At 45.5% G+C, this 23084-nt stretch overlaps 1 protein-coding gene across 2 annotated transcripts in view; it reads left to right on the top strand.

The window, feature by feature from the left end:
- Nucleotides 1-23084, top strand: part of SEC10 (exocyst complex component sec10) — a 109819-nt gene that overhangs the window by 31551 nt on the left and 55184 nt on the right. For both annotated transcript variants that reach the window (XM_087682196.1, XM_087682197.1), the window contains 6 exons: nt 4519-4644; nt 4744-4835; nt 6899-7067; nt 7205-7281; nt 14335-14433; nt 14555-14645. In XM_087682196.1, coding sequence (XP_087538322.1) covers nt 4519-4644; nt 4744-4835; nt 6899-7067; nt 7205-7281; nt 14335-14433; nt 14555-14645 — 654 coding nt within the window. The remainder of the gene's footprint in view (nt 1-4518; nt 4645-4743; nt 4836-6898; nt 7068-7204; nt 7282-14334; nt 14434-14554; nt 14646-23084) is intronic.

Below are 23084 nucleotides of genomic sequence, written 5' to 3'. Positions count from 1 at the left end.
GGTTTCCTCACAGACCCGGACTCTAGCACGGAGTGGGGCGTCCACTTGGGATTTAGATGCATGAGCAGAGGGCAGACTGTCCGGTATCTTGGGTTCTAGGTGGGACTTGACATCACTCTTGCCCAACAATTTCTTCCTATCCTTGATTCTATTTGGAGGAAACTGACCTATTGGAGCACGGCTCGCCTCTCATTAGCCGGCTGAGCCTTGGTGGTCAACCAGGTACTTCTAGCGACGGCCTGGTACATCGCCTCGTGTTGGTGCTTCTTCTCATCTTGCGCAGCGCAACTCCACTGCCTAGTGTGGAATTTCCTCTGGTCAGGGTCAGATGGTTCTAGGGACTCTAGGGCCAAGGTGGCGTGGGCGACCATCATACGGCATCAGTCAGAGGGAGGGCTTGGATCATAGACCCAGAATATCAGAGTATTGCCCTCTTGGGCAAGCTAGTTGTCCGCGGCCTCACACCAGGCGGGCAGACTTGGACGGTCTTATTGTAGGAGGGCTTTCAGGACTGTAGACCGAGGCTTGGCGGTGAGTGATCACTTTTCCTACGCAGCCTACTTCGCGTTTGGCAGGGCCTCTGCAAGGCCCTAACATAGAGCCCCCTAGGCTGCCAGGAGGAGATAGACCGTCAGCCAGTGATCTCGAACCCCCACTTCAAAGATCGGGAAGGAGCACAGATCGGCGAGCGTACCCACATCCAGTGGGCTGGTTGGGAGGCCGGCCCGGCTTGTACCATCAGGACATGGTGGGAGGTGTACAGGATGGCGGAAGAGGAGGTGCTGCAGAGAGCATCAGGCTGTCAGAGGGGAGCGGAGTTGAGGAGAAGAGAGATAGACGCAGCAATACCTCTAGAGTGGCTTGCTCCCCTGATACGAGAGCTGATAGAGCTTGGGGAGATATGGGCAGCTAGGTTCTCACCAGCAGGCATCCCCCTATAGGTGGCAGGAAGAGTGGGTGGCGCCCCACACGGGACTTTCTTCGCAGTGCATGAGGGGGGATGTTTGGCCCTTGACAGAGGATAGCAGGATGAGGGGATAGCCACCCTCTCGTGGAGAAGGATTCCGGTGGTGGGCCTTAAGGGGAAGACATGGCGATTGGACCCCTATGTCTTCTGGGAGGAGCTAAGGGAGTGGCGCCTTTGGATTTGGGAGGGTAGACCACTTGATGAGCTGGAGTGGGATCCAGGAGAGTGGCTATGGCCGGCCACGGCGGTTGCCAAAAAGCCACCTAGGTTCTTTGAGTACACTGCTAGGATTGGCAGACATGTACTGATGCAGGAGGATATGGAGTGGGCGCCATCACATAGCAGGCCCTGGGCGGAGCACAACATCACAGAGCCTTTTCGATGGTCCTTCTGGCGCCGCCTATGGGATAGTTGGAGGCCGAGGAGGGTGTCGTATTTCTTATGGTTGGTGGCACATGGAGGCTTAGTGGTGGGAAGTTGGCTTGCCCAGATGCAGGAGGGAGGTTGTAAGTGCTGCACACAGCAGCCTCTGGAGACCCCAAAGCATTGCCTTTGGTCATGTGAGGAGGCGCAGCTCATGTGGAGAGGAGCTTGCCGCATCCTTTGCCGTATAGCACCCAGCCTTGGATGTATCTCATGGGGAGCCTTCTCTTGGCAGGCAGTCAGCTAGGGCTGTCACCTTCTGTATGAGGCCGGGATGCAAGACACGATATTCATTATTGAGGCAGGGTCGTGCTCAGTGGTCGGTTTGGAGGCTCTACCCATCCGATAGGTACTAGAGCCCACAGCAAACTGCTCGGAGGTATGGGAGATCATAGGGAGTCTTGTTGGATGGCATATCTGGAAGGTGCGGTGTCAGGAGGCTTTCGGCGGAGACTATCAATATAGGCGACCTTAGCAGAGCTTTGGACCTCCATCATCCACTCCCTCCGCGGTCGATGGGGTTAGGTGCAGGGTGAGTCCAGGGCTCGTCAGGAGCTCCGTGGTCATTTCATGCGCACTTGGGGCTGCCAGGACCTGTTTTTCGTGATGCAGGCAGGCAGCCCCAGTTGGCGATCCCCCCTTTCCCCCCCTTCCCCCCCCCCCCCCCCCCCCCTCACCCAATGGCTTCTTGTCCCCAGACCGCCTTGAGAGGCTTGTATACATGATGTATTTGTGATTTTGCATCAGTTCCAGCTTGTCTGTTGAGCATGAACATTCCGTTGTAATTAGTTTTTTTGAGCAATATAATCAGCCACATTTTACTTGCAAAAAAAAGCTTACATGTTCAACAGAGCCATGTGTGAAGGCCTACCAGAAAGCTGGAGCACGAACACTATTGTGGCTATCCTCAAGTCAGGGGACTCTACTCTACCCAATAACTATCGGACTATCATGGTTGGGCATACATTGGCTAAGTTATATGCTTCCATCCTTGAGCATGAGTTAAGCAGGTGGGCAGAGATGTGGGGTCTTAGAGCACAGGGACAGGCTGGCTTTAGGAGAGGCTTCTCCACATTGGATCACATCCTCACACTCAGAGCAATCGTTGAGGAGGGAAGGGCCCATGGCCGATGGACCTACTACTGCTTTGTGGACTTCCGCAAAGCCTTTGACACAGTATCGAGAGACAGGTTGATACATAGATTGCATGCCATGGGAGTACCGAAAGAGCTCAGTTGGGGTCTTTTGGCACTGTATGAGAGAGTTGTGGGCAGAGTTCGGACACCTGAGGGCCTTTTGGCACCTATTTACTCCACCATTTTGGGTGAAGCAGGGATGCCCCCTCTCTCCAACTTTAGTTGGCCTGTACATTGATGGGATTGCTGATTATATTTCATAGGAAGGAGATAGAGGAGCTCCACTAGTTGGCACTTGGATACCTCTCCTATTGTATGCAGATGACATTGTATTGATAGCTGACTCTCCAGAGGGTCTACAGAGACACTTGGATGCATTACACTCCTATACTTTGGACAGTGGGCTTTCAGTGAACCTTGGTAAAACCAAGGTGATGGGAGAGGTTGTGGTTGAAGCTAACACCTTGATCCACATTAAATCTGGAGATGACGAGTATTCATGTACTTACAAATTAGAATGTATACATATATGGCACACAAGGAAATTAAATATCCAACTATCCCCACTTCATGTCTAAGGCGAATTATGACATAAGATAAATGAAAAATACAAAAATAATGGGATGTGTGCAGTGTTAGCTTTTGCAAGGCAGTGTCGAGTCCCAATTTATTAAAAAATTGATGGAAAGGTCTTATGTCAAAAGGGGTAGTGTGTAGTTCCATGATATAGAATACAGTACCCTTTTTAAGTGACTTTGAATACCAAGATTTAATTAGGAGCAAACAAGACTGTTGCTTAATGAAATGTGCAAGTCTCTCCTTGAATTGTATGACCTCCTCAACATGTAGGCTCTCATGTTGCACTCCATGACACACGTGAAGTCATATGGAAATGAGAACAGCCATACCACAATCTACACTCTCATGGCAGCTTGATAATGGAAAGTAGGACTGGGAAAGATGGCTGATGAAGAAGTATCTTGGTTGTTCACTAAATTCCTCCCTTTGCTTCGATTAGTTGATGAAGAAACTTTATAAAGCCCAATCATATTTGTCCTGTTGTGGAGAATGATGAGCAACCATAGCTGCCCACTCTAGATTGGAAGAATATAGTTTGAAAATTGGAATTGAGGACTAAGGATGGAGTACGAAGAGTGGGCTTACGTACTCCTAAATAAGTTACAAGGGAGGCCAAATCTTCAAAATTACATCACAAAGACAATCATATTGCAATTTTTATGAAAATGATAATCTAAATGTAGAACTTTGGCCTGTAATATACCCATGGGCTTGGAATGGAACATTTCTAAAGACTAGCTAGATTCCAGCTCATCATTTTTGTATGGTCTCTCTCTTCTAGTGCTGTAAGGGAAAATCTTGCTACATCACATGTGCAGTACAAGCACACAAAGACATAAGCAAGGGAAGAGAGAGAGGAGAGAGAGGGCTGAGAGAAACAGTGGAGGAAAAAAAGGTTGATGCTTGTCTGGGGAATTGGGATATTGAAGTTGTAGATATTAAGTACAAAAATTGGGTGATTGAAATTGGCTTTAAATACCCAGAAATTACTGAATCAGTAACAAAGTAAGCCAAGTCTTTTGAAAGTAAGTTACAAACTAGGTCAATGATTAAAACTCACTTTTAAGTTTAACAATTAAGATGACTGTGTGGAGCCATTCTTAACGTTTAGAACTTTGGTCACTCATACATGCTTATTTGAGAACTTTTCTGACAAGGTTCCAGCTCATTGTGTCTCCTTAAAATGACAATACAGAATTCTTTTTAGACATTTAGGATGTTACCTTAACTCTGAAGGATCTTATTGCTACAATATACATATCTTGTTATGGATCTCAGTTTACAACTACAAGATTCTTTTTTCCTTGCAGTTCTAGAGTAGTTCTTGAATGTGTTTGTTTTCTGCTAAGGTCAGGCCTCTGCAGCCTTAGTTACCTTAGATATGTAACACACTTGAATTCTTATTTTCTGCAGGTTCCTTTGCAGAAGAAGATGTTGGAACGGGGGGGCAAGTTATTGGGATCACAACTCTGAAAGGCATGGCCAATGCCAGCAGGGGCTTGGAAGTTGCTGTTGCTAATCTTCAAGATTACTGCAATGGTTGGTTTCATGCTTTTCAAAATTTAATCACTTCAAAGGTTTCAAATAAATGTCTTAGCAAGTCTGATTGACTAATTCTGGCTTATGTCATGATGTTAGAGCTTGAAAATCGACTCTTGTCCCGTTTTGATGCGGCATCTCAAAAGCGAGAATTATCAACTATGGCGGAATGTGCCAAAATCTTATCTCAGGTAAATGAGTTTTCCACTCAATGGCACGAAGGTACCACAGTGCAATGAGTTCAGTGGCATAAATATGTAACACATCTTGATTGTTTGGGCATGGAAATCATTCTGAATTGTCAGTTGGTTTTCATTGTTTTTTTAAACTGGGGTGCATTCATATCTCACTATTTTATCGAAAGTCTTATTTCAAAAGGTTCTATCTTGATCTTAATGTGGTACAGGCACTTGATTCTATGCCGTTTTCTGCCATTTGTATTTTTGATACATCACAGACACGTGTGAATCTAGTGGAAGTATTGAAAAATCTTTTGGCAACATCTTAAACCAGCCTTTTGAAGGATCTCTAAGTGTCTCTTAGGATGGAAAGCTTTTTCTTTGCTTCAGAAAGGGATCACTTCAAGTTAATACATTTAGTGCGTATACTACAGAGGGAATTCTTAAAGCTTTTATCATATGGATGTTTTTCATTAATACTCTGAAAGAGTTATTGTAGCCATGCTGGCTACTTGAGGCTTCATGAACACGCTTTATCTTGTGCTCCCATTTGAGGGTCCTTGACGGAACATGTGCAACAAGGTAACTGCAAAGTGTTTCACCTCCGAAATCTTTCCATCCTTGAAACATGTGTTTCAGCATGAGATCTTTCAACTTTGGGTAGACCTTAAGTGAAACACCACATAAAACAGCAATGCATATATACAACATATTTTTCATAGAAGTTGGCTTTTTTCCTTTGGACTGAAAGTGGTAGGCGAAATGCTGCATACTGAAACGTTTCATTACTGAAACACCTTTGCATTTCATACCTGGTGAAACATGTTTCATGGTTACCATGACTGCAATCAATGAAAGGACTGTTGGCATTATGTCTTGGTCTACTGATGATTGATCTCTGCTACCACTCCACTCTCTAGCTTACCCCCTACAAGCTCGGGTGGATCTCCTAGAGGGCCCCGATGCTAGGTAAGGTTGGGCTTTGTGGGTTATTTTTGCCTTCGAGTGGAGTCCTGATATGGACTAGAACAATTATTGTAATAAGAATAAAGAAAATAAATTTGACAAAATATTTTACTTTTTGAAAGGATTGTTTTCCCTTATATTTGTGTTTGTGCCTGACATTACATGAATAAATACTATTTAATGGGCTAATTAATAAAGGCAACCTGATGATTTGATTACTTGAATCCCGTTGCAAGATGTGTGAGACTGGAAGATGTGTGTGAGAGTGCACCTCAGCCCTGAATGGAGTAGATAAGATTTCTCACACAGATTGGAAGAACCTCATGCAGAGTATTTGCATGGTCTTTATGTGACACAGTAATTGTCCGTCAACTTGGGGATAAGTAGGTTCATTTGTCTACAAAATTGCCCAAAGGCGCACACTGCAAATAAAGGGGGAGAATAAGTTTGGTTCCTTTTCTTGGCTGTTGTGATTACTCATTCAAGTACCATGTTGAAACTAACTCCGAAACTGTATCATCCTTTCAACTGCTCTTCTCTTCTATGATTAAAAAAAAGCAATTCCTTTCAGCACCTGAAGCGTACAGCAGCATTGCATTTGCTCATGGCTACCATACCAAGCAAAAAGTTCTCATCATCATCTTGTTGACATCATGTACTGCTGTTGTTTCACTTACTACCATGTATGCTGATAAATGTTTGTCAATATAGTGCCAATCTTACTACAAATTACAAACTGATACTAATCACACTTCCCATGTAAAAGGGCATACAGCCTCATTGTTATGTGGCATCTGATATTGTGGTTTGATACTTTTATTGATATCATGTACTTCGATTGTTGACTTATATCAGGTGCGACAACTAGGTCATGTGGTTAGTATTAGTAAGTAAAAGATTGCCAGACAATATTCACTGCAATTCACACACACTACACAATAGTATTCACACCTTTCATGTAAATGGGGTGTGGCCTCATTGTTATTTTATGCTGCATCTGGTATCATAATTTCATGTCGAAAGTTTTGTTAGACCTTGGGCAAACTTAGTATGTTCAAGTTCATTTTGCCTAGCTTTATGCTGAAGGTTGGACTCTGATCATATTGCAGTTCAATCGAGGAACCAGTGCAATGAAAAGATATGTGGCATCTCGTCCAATGTTCATTGATTTGGAAGTAATGGACGCTGATGCCAGAATGGTTCTTGGTGAAGAGAGCTCACAGGCAAATGCTACAAACTTGGCACGTGGGCTTTCTACTCTCTACAAGGAAATTATAGGTCTTGTTACACTAGCCCTCTCAAAAGATTGAACTGAAAACTGTCTCTTTGTTTGTGTGCCTCTCTCTAGAATGCAAGTCTGAAAAAGACTTTGTTTCACATGATGTCTAGACTAACACACATATTTGTCTTAGCAGAAACAGTAAGGAAGGAAGCAGCGACCATTGCAGCTGTATTTCCTCATCCAGATGCAGTAATGTCTATTCTTGTGCAGGTAGTAGCAAGATTTGTGTTTCTGTTATGTATATTCCTAAACAAGTTATCAATGCTTTTTATTTTTTGTTAATTGCAGCTTGCAAAATGGCAATTTGCACCTTTGTATTCAACAAATTTGCAGCATGGTTTTTTTTCAGGAAATGATTAATTGATGCCATTCAGGATCTTGAACGATTAAGGTTATAACTTGGTTAGATTTTGCCTACAGGATGCGGTTTTTAATCACAAGCTATAGGCAATGGCATCCAGGTGAAGGGAAGGGAAATATTAGTTAGGGCATTACAATGCTTGGAGCTTAAGGGTTCAATGATCTACTCTCAATGTGCGAAATACATAATTTAAGCTGCAAATTTTGAGCGGCATGACAATGTGAAGAAGATTGCTCATGACAATTGTAACGGAGAACATTGAAAGGGGTGTGGTCTGGGACTTACTACCATAAGAGTGTGTTCTTAGTTCCAAAAAGCAATTGCTAGTCCTCTAACATTGTCACAATTGTATTTTTGAGCTTCAAGTTCATATCGTTGTTAAGCATGAGAAAATGATAGAGTTAGACAAATTTATTGACCAAATAAGATCTAAATTTGTGGTTGATACGATTTTGACAGTTGTGAGATGATTCTTGTGAGATCCTTTCTATGAATTGAAAAATAAGGAATGGGCACAGGGTGTCATGCTGACTCAATGGTAGGAAGGCATAGGAAGTCTGGTTCCTAAATGTCAAGCGGGTGTTGAATTTCAAGCTTAAGAATTGATCACTTGGCATGGTAATTTATCAGCTGATAGGAATAGTACTGCAAGATTGAGCCTTGTTTTTCATTGAGGAGTACACCTTAGTTGGTATGGTCTTTAATCTAAGATACACATCTTAGATGTTGTCTGCAATGCTTTTATTGAGATTGAGTATGATGAATATAGTAATTTAATATGTTACTCTTTTAGGTTGGCTCTACTAAGGATTTAGGAATTTGCATTAGGAGTATATTGTACTGGTCATGCTTGCATTTGTTCCTTTCATGGTTGAATCCATATGTACACTATAGGGAATATACTGCCAGGCACATATGTTAGAAATGATCTGACACCAGTGACGTTGGTTAGGGAAGGCTGTCCCTTATTGTGGGATTGCCACTGATTTATTTGGTACTTAACTTCAGCAATTTCAGTATATGAAGCTTCTGAAGGTGGCTCACCCTCATACTGTTAACTCAACCCTTTGGTCTGCATCAACTTCCAAAAGTCAGTTGTTAGCATTAAAAATTGCTGGTTAGAACTTTTATGGCTTGACAATACAGCTTGGCTATTTGGTACCAGTCACAGTTGTGCCAAAGATCGGATCTTAAATGGGAATCTCAAAGTCCTCCATCTAGCAATTCGTTCATGGTCCAGTGAGGGCAGGGAAGGCCTAACAGATGGAGCAATGATAGCCTCAATCCCCTGGCTTTTTCTCTCTTCTCGGCTCTCTTTTTTTCCATCCTTCACCTACTTGCTTGGCTCCTCTTTTTATCCTTTACCCTGCCACTCCTCCTCCTCATTCAAACTCCCTACTTCTCATCAAACAACCTTCCTCCCTCCTGTTGACTTTCTCCCCTCTATCAGAAGCTCCAAAACTTAAAAGAAGGAAGGCTTGGTGCATTTGCTACAGTCGACCATTGATGAGGCATTCACCACGGTGTAGTGGTGGCTTGGGTGGGGGATGGCTGCAGGGAAGGCTTCACCGGGATTGTAGCCATTGTAGAGAGCTAGCCAATAAGCCAACCTTGTCTCCAGTGGCTAGCCATTGGTTGCTTTTCCAATGTTGTGAAGAGGATATCTCAATACTTGAAAGGCAGACATGATTATGCTTTATTTTATCCGTGTAGTGCTTATCCACAATTTTATGCTTTTTGTGATTTTGATTGTGTAGGCTGTTATATATTAAGAATGCTGTGAGCAAGGATCAAATTGCCTGATTAAGTACGAATTAGATAAGCTATGAAACTGACAAATTCAGATAGAAGTTTGAACACTTACACAGATACTTATAAATCATGTCATGCCATTAGTCTTATATTACACAATGTAAATAAATTGGATTCTTATAGCGACATGCCATTAGTCTTATATTACACAATGTAAATAAATTGGATTCTTATAGCGACTAGCCATCAGCTTCAGATTGTTTCAATAGACATTTTTAGGTGGACTGGAACTAAGGTGAGTAGAGATGAGTTGATGACGTCAAAACAGGCTCAGAGATGACCGCACTTGACTGCATTTCCTGACTGGCTAGGCTGCTGTACCTGTGAAGGGAGCGAAATGCAGTCCTTCGGGTAGAGAGTTATTAATGACGAAGATGGGAGCTGCTTTGGAGTCCGGATGAATGGCAGCAGTGTACAGATGTCCAACCACTTAAAACACATATATGGCTGAGAAGGTGATGACATAATCTCTTTGAAAGATGGCACTGGGAAGGATAGTAGGTGACAGATGGGCACCCTAGTTGGGGGAGGAAACACAACCGATTTGATGTTGAAAAATTGATGAAAAGCTTGATATTGCAAAATGCATCATAGAAAGATATCACTTGCTGATGGAGACATCCAAAACTGCAAAATGCAGCAGGTGGAATAATGCAAGGAATACAGTCACCAGGAGATAGGAGTGAGTAGTGATGATGTAGGCAGCCATACGAACATCTGCCAGAAAAATGCAGGGACTGGAGAGCAGTAGACAGATTGCAATCAGCAACAATGATGTTGCGAGACTGGTAGACTGATTGCTAGGCTAAGATAGTCCTCCAGCCTCCAGTTAGCCACTAGCCAATGGAGAGGAAGAGATGAAGACTTGAAGAGAAGAATATAATCTGAATGAAGAATGAGAGTGGGTAATGAGTGAATGCTCACAACATGCCTGTTTATAGGGGATTTTGGTGCATTTTTCCTTCTGTGTAAAATAAAAACCAATAAATACAAATAAATCCTGTTTGGAGCTGCTAATGAATAGCAAAATTAAGCATTAATGCACCACAAGTAATTGTTAATACATGCCATGATTTTGGTTGCTCAACACCCCCTCTTAGGCTCAAAAAGGCGCTCAAAGAGGAGAGAGAGATGTTCTTCATCCGTGTATGGATTTTAAATGTATGACAAATATAAATATGGTAGGATCCCCAATAAAAGACAATTATGTGGTGAGGGAGTCCAACCTTGGTGAAGCAGCTGTTTGATAGAGGAAGATTGAAAGAGAACACTTGCACCATAGTGGAGAACTTGAAGAAGCAGAGTACACAAGGTCTAGCTAAGGGTGCTCGAAACTCGACCTTGGGAGAGAAGCCACTAGCTCCATCTCCATGTTGATAAGAATATAGAGGCATACATGATCTTGGCAAGATGTGAGGCGTAGTCACCAAGTCATGGCTGAAATATCCAAGGCTCCGATGGAGGTAAATCTTGTGAGTCATGGGTAATCAATAGGTGAGGTGGTAGCTCGGCTACTGCATCCAAATGAAGATACTCATGATGGATCATGAACCCCTCTAAAAGTGGAGGAAAAAGTTCCCCCTTTGAATCCCCCTTTGAAGGAGATAAGGAAACCATAAAGTGAGGAATCACGGTCTCCAGAGTGATTGATGAAGAAGAAATGAACGTTGTAACTGCCGAAGAATGTATACGAGGTTGTGGTGGAACAAAGGCCTAACAACTCTTAGAGGAGAAGAGGGATGGGAGGGAGGGGGTATCATAGATGATCTCCTCAATATCCTCATCAGAGTCAATGCGCTTCAATTCATTTCACCATCAAATATTGCTTGGAAAGAAAGATACAAGCCCTCCACTGACGGTGAGTGCTGCTGGCTATGGCAGCCAAGAAGGGTAATGTGAAGATGGAATGGGGAGATGAATTCATCTACTAGACCTGAGCTGGAGGAGCAGTGTGCTGAGCTAAGCCGAGCTCACCATGGCTTTGATACCATGTTGAGAAAGATGGATCTTGAGCAAGGTTAGCTATGGAGGTTGGAAGTCAATGACAAGAAGCATGATGATATGGACTAGACACACTGACTATTACTCAAATGAATTGGGTTCCAAGATAGATTGGCTTGGATTCAGAAACACAATCTTGAGTAGACATGGACAAGACTGAAAATACAAAGTACAATAGCATTCATTATTCAAATGATTGTCAAGTACATTCTTTTATAGTTGCAAGACGGTACCACTTTTCCTCATTGTGCCTATGGGATAAAGGCAACTCTTCCTAGATTGAGTTGCATGTTCCTTGCCTAGCTGTTCCATACAAAGAGGCACATATGGGTGTGATTGCATATTTCTCAACATTGTGTGTATCGTAGGCACTGTATTACCTTGAGGATAGAACTCTGGTAACTGATGCAGAGTGATCATTCTTGCTCAAGACGGTGAGTTGGCACATGGAGTGCTTGGAGTTAGACACATACACTCCAAGAGTCTGGTGGCAAAGGGAGTAGAGGTCAATGAGGACAGTCTTTGGTGGGGTGACTGTTCTTGCCATAGTAGGTTATTTGATTGGTCAGTGCTCCAAGCTATTGGGTAAGAAGCCATAACGTTGGTGTTTCAAACTTACAAAGGGAGGATGAGAAGAAGAAGAAGGTATTGGTGTAAAGAGATGCTTTAATAGAGATAGAGAACTCAGAGTGTATGGCAAACAAATTGACCAATAGAGCTCAAGATGAAGATAACTCAAGGCGATGAACGAACGAACGAACGATCAAGCTGTATGCTGAATATGATACAATGGGCCTCAAACCTTTGTGTCTTGCGGGACTGGGGCTGAGGTACGTTGAAGGAGGATTTGGAGACACCAATGACAGCTCCAAGAGTGTGTTGTACTCTGAACCATCCTGAATGCAGCAGCAGCTGTATATGTCTGATGAATGTAGTAGGAGTGTAGGTGGACCAGAGGCAGCAAAACACAGATTAATCTGGGTCGAAGGAGACCTCAGCTATCTGAATTAGCTGCGAAAGGATGGCGACTAATAGGATGGCATGCTATGCAGTAAAACCAGGTACAGCTGGTGTAGATGACCTCCTGGAAGCAAAAGGGGGGGTGCTGAGGCAGTAGTTGATTGCTGTAGGGGTGTTGATAGGTGCTGGACAGCCTGAAACAGCAGCAAACATGGATTCTCTGATATGGACAGATTGCTGAATCAATATGAACAGCTGAGTGGCATCAAAAAGGTGAAAACACAGCTGATTAGAGATGGAAATCAAGTTGCCTAGGTGAGGGGGGAAGAAACACAGCTGATGAGGTGATTAGGATGATGTCGATCCTCAGAAGACCCCCCAAATTTAGGTGGTCTGGCTGGAATGACTGCGTGGACAGCTGGGCAGCACTCCGGGAAGCTCCATGAACTGAGGTATCTGCTCACCCTTGGGAAGGGGTGTAGACAATAGTGGGTGTGGAGAGGGCTGATAGGCAGCTCACTGAATATGTGGGATTAAGGAATGTACTCACATAAGCTCCTATTTATATAGGATTTGGGGTGCATGTGACCTATTGAAAAAATAAGCCATTTAATAATTAGAAAGTAGCATTAGTGTGCTTTTGGGGCTGGTTCAAGAAAACTTAATGATGGGTTAATTGAAACCCTAAAATTAGTGGCTTAACAAATGATATCTCTGGAAGAAAAATCTAGAGCTTGAGATAATGTTTCCGCTCTTCACAACCTTTGTTCACCTTCATTGAGAGTGAGGATCTTTAGCTCTTGGAGCACCTCTAATCTGATAACATGTGGAATGAATCATTGCTTTTCATTATCAGCCCCAAAAAGGCTTTTTATTTATTTATTTGTTTTTATTTTACACAACAGGGCAAATGCATCAAAATCCCCTATAAAAGGGCATGTTTAGGGCATTCATCCATTACCCACTCTCATTCCTCATTCAGATCAGATTCCTCTCTTCCACTCTTCATCTCTCCCTCTCCATCTGCTGGTGGTTACCTGGAGCACTCTCTCAGCCTAGTGACCAGTCTACCAGCCTGGTGACATCATTGTTGCTGATTGTGACCTGTATACTGCTCTCCAGTGCGCGTGTTTTTACTGGGAAGATGGTCATATAACTGCCTATGTCATCATTACTCTCTCCTATCTGCTGGTGACCATGTTCCAATTAATGCACTACAAGTAATTGTTAATGCATGCCATGAGTTTGGTTGCTCAACAACCACTGTCTTGCAGGTCAAGCGTAGGCTTTCCAACCGATTTGACAGATTGACATTGAGCCAATTCTCTGTTTTTATAGCAAGAATGCATGGCATGTAGCTCTGAGCTCTATTGTGTAATATCCAAGTTTAGGTATATTTTAAGCTGGAAACTGAGCTAAATGTAGTGGTATCCATCAAGCTGATATGAAACCTAATCCAAGATTGGGCACTGTATGATTGCTGGATTCATATTATGTTTCAGGGACGAGTCACAACTAAGGTTGGAAATTGAAGACACAAACCATTTTATTATCTGTGCTGCTTTTGAGATATTGACATGGCTTGAATTAGCTTAAGACACAACTAAGGTTGGAAATTGAAGACACAAACCATTTTATTATCTGTGCTGCTTTTGCGATATTAACATGGCTTGAATTAGCTTAAGACCATTTAAGGGTGGTATTATAGAAATTTGAAAACATTGCACTGCATTAACTCAGATGGAGTTGAGGTTTTATTCTTTGGATTTTGCATATAATGATTCTTGAAGAAGGGGCGGGGCCCTTTCTTAGACCAGTGGAAGCAACTATTTCAGCTGCTTTTGCTAATTATTCCACTAGTGTTTGCACTATTCAGTCACAAATTGGGGTGCCAGTGATAGTCTGGGGTGTAGTTGCCTGAGGTATATAACCTTTGTGGTGGAAGGCAGTGTTTGTGACATTTTGGTAAACATGCTGAGGTTACTATGGGAAGGTGGAAGCTAAGAAAAAGCGCACAATGTTTTTCTTCAAGCTTGCAAGTTTTGAGTTTATTATGGGATTCTATTTCAGAACTCCTTTTAGATATTGGCTTCAGACAAATTTGATCCTTGGTTTGTTTTATGCTGCAGAGGGTCTTGGAGCAACGCGTGTTCACTATTTTAGACAAGATATTACCCAGGCCTTCACTGTCCAATCCACCTACTGTAGAAGATGGTGGCCTTTTACAGGTTTATGAAGCAATGTTTTGTAACTCGGTCCTTTCATTTACATTGCAGATTCACTGCCTGGAATAGTATCTTTGAGCTTTAGCACCAGCCTGAGATGATTTTCTTTTCGTGTGTGAAACAGTATCTCCGAACTTTAGCAGCAGCTTATGAGAAGACATTGGAGCTTGCAAAAGAGCTCCGTACCCTGGGTTGCGGGGATCTAGATGTGGAAGGTAGGCACAAAACTCAAACATGCCTGCCATTGCAGGGCTGCTCTTTGCACCAAGGTTAATTCAAGTTCAAGCTCCATGCTAATTTTCATTATATGCCAGTATGCCTTTACAAACTAACGTCTCCAAGCTTCAGAGGCAATTGATGGGGGTGGTTAATAAGCCTTTGTGTGCATAATCATCGGAAACTCTGTTTCTTAATAAATGAACAATGGAAGATTTGGATCACATGGCAAAGTAATTACTGAGATCAGTTCACTTTGTTGCCAAATAGAGATGCATTTGTATCATTTATCAAAACTGATTTTACTGTACATTAAATTGTCAAAGCTCTACATAAAGGGAGAGAAGAGCAGTTGAAACTAGGTAGATTGGGGTCCCAACAAATCCACCCACTTTCCGAGTGTGATAAGATTATCAACTGAATATGGCCATCAAGCTTCACTTTAACGGAAGATTAATAAAGGCTTTTTCTTCTAGTCTATGATCTAATCACAGATCTCAACTGGTGCCCTATGTTAGGAACACATACTAGTGGTAATTGCATGAGAATTCTCTTGCACATCCCTCCTTGCCTGCGTAGCTAGTCTGTGGAGTCTTCTGATGTAGGATTGATGCAGCCTTTGCTAGGAATACATACTCATGGCAGTCTAAAAGCATTCTGTCCACTTTTGCAGCAATTCAACTTTTTTGTCCAATTTGATGGTGACAATTTTTAACTAGGCTCATAGTCGCTTTCCCACTTACAGAAATGAGGCTTTTCAGACTAGATAATAGGGTACGTAGGGTGGGGAAGTCGAGTATACTTGGGAATTAACCCAAGAGTGCCCATCATGCATGCGTGATGTGTGTACAGTGTATCCATAAGTGGATGGGCACTAACTAAGCGTGGGTATGGTAGCTACATGAGTGGCCCAAGCAAGGGAGATAGGGCCATGGTAGACAGAGGACAAAAAACTTGCAACAACAGCTCTTGCCCGTCGCGCTGCTGCCCTGCCATTGCGCCAGCTTCCCCCTCCCCGGTTGCGCGCTGTCCCTGCCTTGTTCCCCCCCCCCCCCCCCACCCCCAAAAGCGCTGTGCCCGTTGTGAGCCGGCCATCCGTGGCGTCCAGTGCCTTCCCCACCGTCAGAAAACAACATCTGCCCCTCCTCACCATCGACCCCCCCCCTCTGTTGCTCCCTTCATTTGCAGAAACATTCCCCCCCCTTTGGTAGCACAGTAGCGTGATTGATAGGTTCTCAGCTGGGACGCGCAATGGAAACCTCTGGTCAGACGCCAGTGCATTCTGTGAGTGCCCCCGTCAAACACCTTGTGCGTCGTCCTCTTAGAGGAACAACTCTTAGCCGTCCGTGCCACAGAGCCGGAGCTGAAAGAAACTGCGATCTTTGGTCAGGTCGTAGGACACTCCCCATCTAGGGCCCAGCTTCGGGATTCGCTTCACTCCACATTGCGCATTGGCACAACGTAGATCGCGGAGGTAGTTCTTATGGGTCAAGGGATCTTCATGGTTCGACTCACCTTTGCGGACGCAACTCAGGAGCTAGTGGATAGCTTACCCTACGCATCAACGAAGGGGGTCATTTACATGGTTCCCTGGTACAGTGGCTTCACAGTGGAGGAATTTGTGCTCCATAACAGGTTTCTTAGTCATCTGCCCACCTTACTATTCCCCGGACTGGCGGTAGAGTATCACCGGTTAGTGGAGGACTTTGGACGGCTCTTTGGCACTGCCTCCTTTGTGGATGCATTGACAGCCGCAAGAGTCCCAAAGGTATGGGTGACTGTGAAAGATGCAAAGAACATACCAAAGTTTTTGGAGATCGAGGCAGGCGGACACTCCTTTAGGCAGCAGGTTATTGTGACTGGGCAGCGAGGGCAGTGCCTGCGATGCCATGACTTTGGGCATTAGGCAGCAGATTGCACAATGCTTTGGAGCCAAGGCGGCTCCGCCGATAGGCCTGTAGGTGGACGCTGATGGCTTTACACGGGTCCAAAGACAACAGAGAGGGAGACGACAGGGGAGCCTTAGTTAGCCCCTCACACATACCCACAACAACAGAGAGCAAGAGGGTGAGCGACGAACCCTACGGAGAGTAACCAGCTTGTTCCACCTGGCAGGACCATAGACCTCCACATCCACCACCCGTGGAGGTGTCACAAGCTACCTCACTTGAGATCCCACAGCCTACCCCCCCCTCCCCCAGACACCTGCCTCATATCTTCGACCACCCCACCATCCCTCAATCTTCCTCCTCCCCACCATTTCCCTCACCGATTAGTCCCCCTGATCCTCACCCAGTAGTGGTGACCCCCCACCTCCCACCATAGGATGTGACGAGCCTCTTACGCATACATCCTCCCCTCACTAGCAGCCGAGCCCCTCGTCTCCCCACACAGCCACCAGCTCATCTGTCCCAACTGCCCGTCACTTTCCCGAGATAGACGCAGTTGCTACCACATGAGTTCTTTCGCAGTGTTTCGTGGTCCTACTTGAGATGTGTGGAGTGCAGAGAGTTTCCACTACCTCTGGAGGTGGGGATCTTCGTGGTACGCAAGTCAAGGAGCGGCAAGGTCCATTTACTAGCACCACTGGATGGACCAAACTATGCTTTCTTCCTTCAGACCTCTCATTCAAGAGACTGGATGATGACACAGATAGAGGAGGAGGTGAAGTGCCAGGTGGCAGACCACATCTCCTAGTGGATGGGAGGAGGAGGACTAGCACTCTTTTCCCAATAGTGCCTAGGTTGCATGATGGACATTAATTGGTGGATTGGAGCCGAGGTCCTACATTTGAGCATTATCTTTCGAGCCCCTCGACAGTGGAGAGTACCAATGGATGTGATCGAGTGACCCCTGGCATAGGCTGCCCGTTTCTACCAGTGTACAGAGTCACACCTCTCAGCCTGGCTGATAGATGCCCTGGTGGTACCGCTTGGAGCGTCTATTACCCCCATGGTCCGCCGTCCAAGGGCTACTATGGGGGAATGGAGTTCATCTTCCAGGCCTACGGCAAAGCACATTTGCATGCCCCATAGCTCTTTCTCATCAGCAGCTTCCACACCGAACAGATGCCTATTCGGTCAGTGATAGGCTTCCCTATGAGTCTACATTTTGCATTTTGGAACGTGAATAGCCTCCACTATGGTGGGACACGTGGTTCTAGGAAGTTGATTGTTCGGCAGGAGTTGCAGCCTGCCCTTGCCAGACGGATCGACATCTTACTTCTGTAGGAGCACAAGCTCACCCTCACCCAGGTCCATTGGGTAGGGAAGGTACTCCCAAGCAGTTTACACACCTACTGTGAGTACTCCATTGGTGACCACGGAGGAGTAGAGGCGTATGCACCTCTATTGGCCCGAGTCTCATCGCCTACGTATGTGACCATGGGACGATTGTGGCAGGGAGGGTCCTATGGATCAGATTGGATATTGGGAACTCGTGTCTTGGAGTCCTCAATGTTTATGCCCCTAGTGAGGTTAGGGCACACAGCAAATTCTGGGTGGAGATTGCATCAGGACTCCTGGATTGTTGGAGGAGACTTCAACAACCTGGAGACCTTAGAGGACCAGCAGGGCAGAGGCAGAGACTACTAGGGTATGGCAGGGGAGGAGCAGGAGGCATGGGAGGTCTTCCTCTTCGTAGTAGGAGCACGTGATGCTTGGCGGGACCTAGCTTTTCACAGGAGGGAGAGGTTGCTGAACTTCTCTTGAGGATGCAAGAGGTTGGGCGGAGTTTTGCTAGAGGGACTGGACAGGTTCTATGTAGGAGAGTGGGGGTGTTCTTGTGGAGGCCAGGTAGGGTAGTTGGCTGGCACCACTTTGTTTGATCACTGCTTGGTTCTCTTGACAGTTGATGCTCTAGTTTCGGCCTTGGACATGAGATCCTGTTGGATCCTTGACTCAATCTATAGGAGAGAGGAGGTGAGGAGGCAGATTGAGCAGCTCTGGACTAGGAAGTGGGACAGGAGAGACCGGATCGCAGAGGAGGCTACAGAGGTCCTAGCCGAGTCGAGCAGGATCTGCTAGGAGGCAGCCCTACAGGCTAGGCAACAGAGCTAGGAGGAGGAGGGAGCACTCCGGCGAGACCTAGCAGCCACACAAAGACTACTCCAAGAGGCACCAGGGGATCCCACTCTCCACGTATGGGAGGTGTGCGCACGGGCAGCCCTCACCAGTCTCGAGGATAGGTGCTCGGAGTTTTCCTTCTGTACCTCAACAGCCTTTTGGGCACGGAAGGGGGACACGATGTGCAAGGAGTTTTTCCAAGTGCATCAGCCTCGCACCTCAGGAGATTAGATTCGTAGCCTCCGGGATCAGTATGGGAGGATTCGCTCTAGCCAAGATGAGGTGATGGAGATTGCCATTGACTACTACAGACACCTTTTCCAGCAGGAGGCAATCTTAGCCAGAGGACAGCGTTGTAGATAGCAGGTCTGAGACCACATCCCGTCCCTCGTCACAGAGGAGATGGGACGCTCCCTCCTAGACCCCTTCAGAGAGAAGGAATTAGAGGAGGCTTTCCATGCACAGAAAGGCATATAGAAATGCCTGGGAGAGGATGGTCTTTCTAAGGCCTTCTTCACTACCTACTAGGAGGTGGTGAAGGACCCCCTACTGTTGGCATTTCAGGAGATCCTTAGCTCTGGACGGATGCCAAGGAGTCTATTGGCAGGTTTTATCAGTCTCCTCCTCGAAGGGAGAGACCAGTTGGAGCTATCTTAGTGGAGACCGATTACCGTGTTGTTAGTGGCCTATAAGGCACTGGCCAAGATGATCGGTAGGCGACTCCGCCCTGTCCTTTCAGACATCATTCATGACACATAGACAAGTTTTGCCCAGGATAGGAGCATCCTAGACAATGTCTTCACCTTCTTTGAGGGGGCTGAGTAGGCCCAGCACAGTGGTTAGGGATTGGTTGTACTTCTCATGGACTTCGAGAAAGCCTATGACAGGGTTGACTGGGACTTCTTAGAGGGCACCATGGTGAGGTTGGGCTTCCCCGAGGCATGGATCCATGGGGTCTCTGCACTTTACAGATCGGCTATCGGCAGGGTTCTCATAAGCGGCAAGAGGGGGGAGGAGTTTCGGCTAGGGAGATCGGTTTGGGAGGGCTGTCCTCTTGCCCCATATTTGTTTCTACTCTTTGCACAAACGATGTCTTACTTCCTCTGGTCACGTGTGAGTAGGCTACGTGGCCTTCGTTTTCTGGTGAGGGAGGAGACGGAGCTGTTAGTTTCAAAGTATGCAAATGATACTACACTTTATATAGAGGATGATGAGTTGATGCTGGAGAGAGTGAGACTAGCTTTGGAGGTATTTCGCACTGTAGCCAGAGAGAAAATAAACTAGCGAAAGTCCGTTGGTTTTCTTATGGACCCGGACTCGAGTACGGAGTGGGGCGTCCACTTGGGATTCAAATGGGTGTGTAGAGGACAGACTGTCCAATACCTAGGGTTCCAGGTGGAACTCAACATCACTTCTGCCCAGCAGTTTCTTCCAGTTCTCGACTCTATCAGGTGGAAGCTGACCTACTGGCATAGAAACAGGGAACGGCCGTTCCGGCTTGTAGGAACGGTTTAACGCGTTCCAGACCCTTGGAGGAGGTGAAACGGCTAGGGAACGTTCCCTGCCGTTCCGAAGGCCGTTCCCTACCGTTCCTTGCCGTTCCCTACCGTTCCCCTTGCCGTTCCCTGTTTGGAACGGCCGTTCCAAGCCTGTTGACCAAAAATTTACATTTTTTCATGTTTTCTCTTTTTGCTTGTATCACACTCCTTCTACCAAATGTTCACTCATGTCCATCGCCTAATGTGCACACACTAATCTCTCTCTCTCTCTCTCTCTCTCTCTCTCTCTCTCTTTGAATATTCAAAGTGTCAAGACAACCCACAAGCCAATCAGGAGTCCATGCAAAGTTCAAATTTGATGCATTATGAACTCTTGCAAATCACAATAAAATTTCAGCCTATTCTCAATTCCAAGGTAATCATCCATTTATATTGTCTAATTTCAAGGGAAACTAGAATAATTGGGGCAATTCAGAGCAATTTGGAGCTATGGGGATAATCGAGTCAATTTTGGGACATTCGAGTCAATTTGGAACATTGAGGGGTATTGGGGCAATTAGGGACATTCTTTGGGGCAACTTGGTCATGCAGGGCATATTTGGGGCACTTAAGACATGTGCCGTTCCCCCCGTTCCCGTTCCCCCACCTTGGACGTTCCCCCCGTTCCAGGGGGTCCCGTTCCCGTTCCCGTTTTCCATTCCAGGTAACTATGCCTACTGGAGTACTGCCCGCCTTTCCTTAGTGGGCTGAGCCTTGGTGGTCAACTAGGACCTCCTAGCGACGACTTGGTACATTGCCTCGTGTTGGTGCTTTTCCTCTTCTTGTGTAGTTCAGCTTTGCCACCTAGTGTGGAATTTTCTCTGGGCCGGCTCAGATGGTTCCAAGGATTCTCGGGCCAAGGTGGTGTGGGCGACCATCATCCGGCATTGATTGAGGGAGGGCTTGGGATCATAGACTTAGAGTTCCAAATGCCCTTTTGGGCAAGCTAGTAGTTTGCGGGCTCACACCAGGAGGGTAGAGCTAGAAGGTCTTGCTGCAAGAGGGTTTCCAAGAGTGCAAACCGAGGCTTGGTGGTGATTAGAGGCCATCCTTGAGATGGATCTTCACGACGGCCCAGATCACGCCACCTAGATCCTCCTTTCTCCGCAGCCTACTTCATGTGTGGCAGGGCCTTCGTAAGGCTTTAATTTAGTGTCCCCTAGGATGCCAGGCGGAGATAGACCACCAGCTGGTGGTCTGGAACCCCCAGGTCAGAGATCAGGACGGGATACAGATTGGCGAGCGCCCCCACATCTAGTGGGTTGGTTGGGAGACTGGCCATGCTCGTATTATTAGGATGTGGCAGGAGGTGTATAGGATGGTGGATCAGGAGGTGTTGTAGCAGGCATTAGGTTGTCAGCGAGGAGTCGGTGGAGCATGGTGAGGTATGGGCCGCTAGATTCTCACCGGCAGGTATCCCCCTATAGGTGACAGGTAGAGTGGGCGGCGCCACCTGGGATTTACTTCACCGTGCAGGATGGGGTGCAAAGTGGCACTCACCTAAGGGTAGTTAACATATAGTACTGAAAAAGAAAAAGTGCTAGGAACAGAAACAGATGATCCTAATCCTATGGTGTTGGAGCAGATGTGGAATGTAATACAAAGTTGTTGAAAGCACAAGAAAGAAAATTTAAGTTTTGAGATATGAATGAAAAATCTTAATGTTGACCAGAAGAGGGAGGGATGGGAGGGTTTTGAGAATAATGACTACCAACACCACGCACAAATGAAATAGAAGATATAATGTTAGGTATACCTCTAGATGTATGTCTGCATCCAAAGCCTCCTTGATTCAAAATTCACATATTCAAGCATGCCATGATCTAGAACTTGCATATCAAAAGAAGGAACAAGGGAGGGTTTTGTTTCATGTGACTCAAAATGGTTATATGCACCTGACGCTAAGCCTAGCTCAAATGAACAAGATGGATCGCCAATCATCCCACATGTAGAGTGCCCTCCCTGATTGGAAAGGTGGCTAGCCTCACCAACCTATCTGGATGGATTAGTAAGGTCCTCAGAAGTTTCCAATTGTTAATGTGGATATCTAATCTTCATGTAATCATTGAACTCTTGTCTCCTCATGAGACTTACATCTAGCCTTCCAAGAAGGTAAAGAAGAAGAAGATGTGTTGTCTTCCTCGTGGAGTCCATAACTTCTCCTCAAGGCCTCCAGTGATGGAGAAGCTTGAAAGATTGTATTATCCCAAGAGGAAGGAATCTTAGTTTTTGCGAATTGATTATGTGTCACTTGTGTATCTCACACAAACCAAGCCTATGGTTACCGTGAGATACTCTTTAGAAGAGCACCGGCTCCGATACTATGTCAAGTGATGCTAGGATTTGCATAGAGAAAACACAGAATGTACGAACACGAAAAACTGCTGTGCATCTTCAAAGAACTAAGCAAAACTCAAAATGGCCCTAATTACAGCAGTAATTAGGTCTAAATTCAGCAAAACAGTGCTAAACGTCTTCAAATTTGCTGAGGTGATGGAGAAGCCCAAGAGAGGAGAGAGAAACCTTCAATCTGACACCAAGAAAGCGCTACAACAGCAATCCCCTCCTTTTTTAAAGAGAGAGAATCAGGTCACATGCTGGTTTTTGGGGTTTTTCTGCTGTTTAAAACCCCAATGTCTGCACCAGCAGTTATCACTGACCTCTTTTTTAGGGCTTCTTGCTGTTTACAGCCATAAAATCTGCTCCAAATCTGGTCATCTTGCTGTCCTGAAGCTTCACCAGCTGTCTCCCTACCCAGAACTGCATTCTCAACTCTTAGATCTGCCCTAAACAGCTAAGAATGGGAGAAAAACAACCCAACATGGAAGATACACTT

The sequence above is a fragment of the Lygodium microphyllum genome, chromosome 7 (genome assembly GCF_053477565.2).
Source record: "Lygodium microphyllum isolate KBCC chromosome 7, Lygodium_microphyllum_v1.1.10, whole genome shotgun sequence".
Classification (NCBI taxonomy): domain Eukaryota; kingdom Viridiplantae; phylum Streptophyta; class Polypodiopsida; order Schizaeales; family Lygodiaceae; genus Lygodium; species Lygodium microphyllum.
The sequence above is the reverse complement of the archived record's forward strand: the minus strand, read 5'-3'. Positions and strand labels throughout refer to the sequence as shown.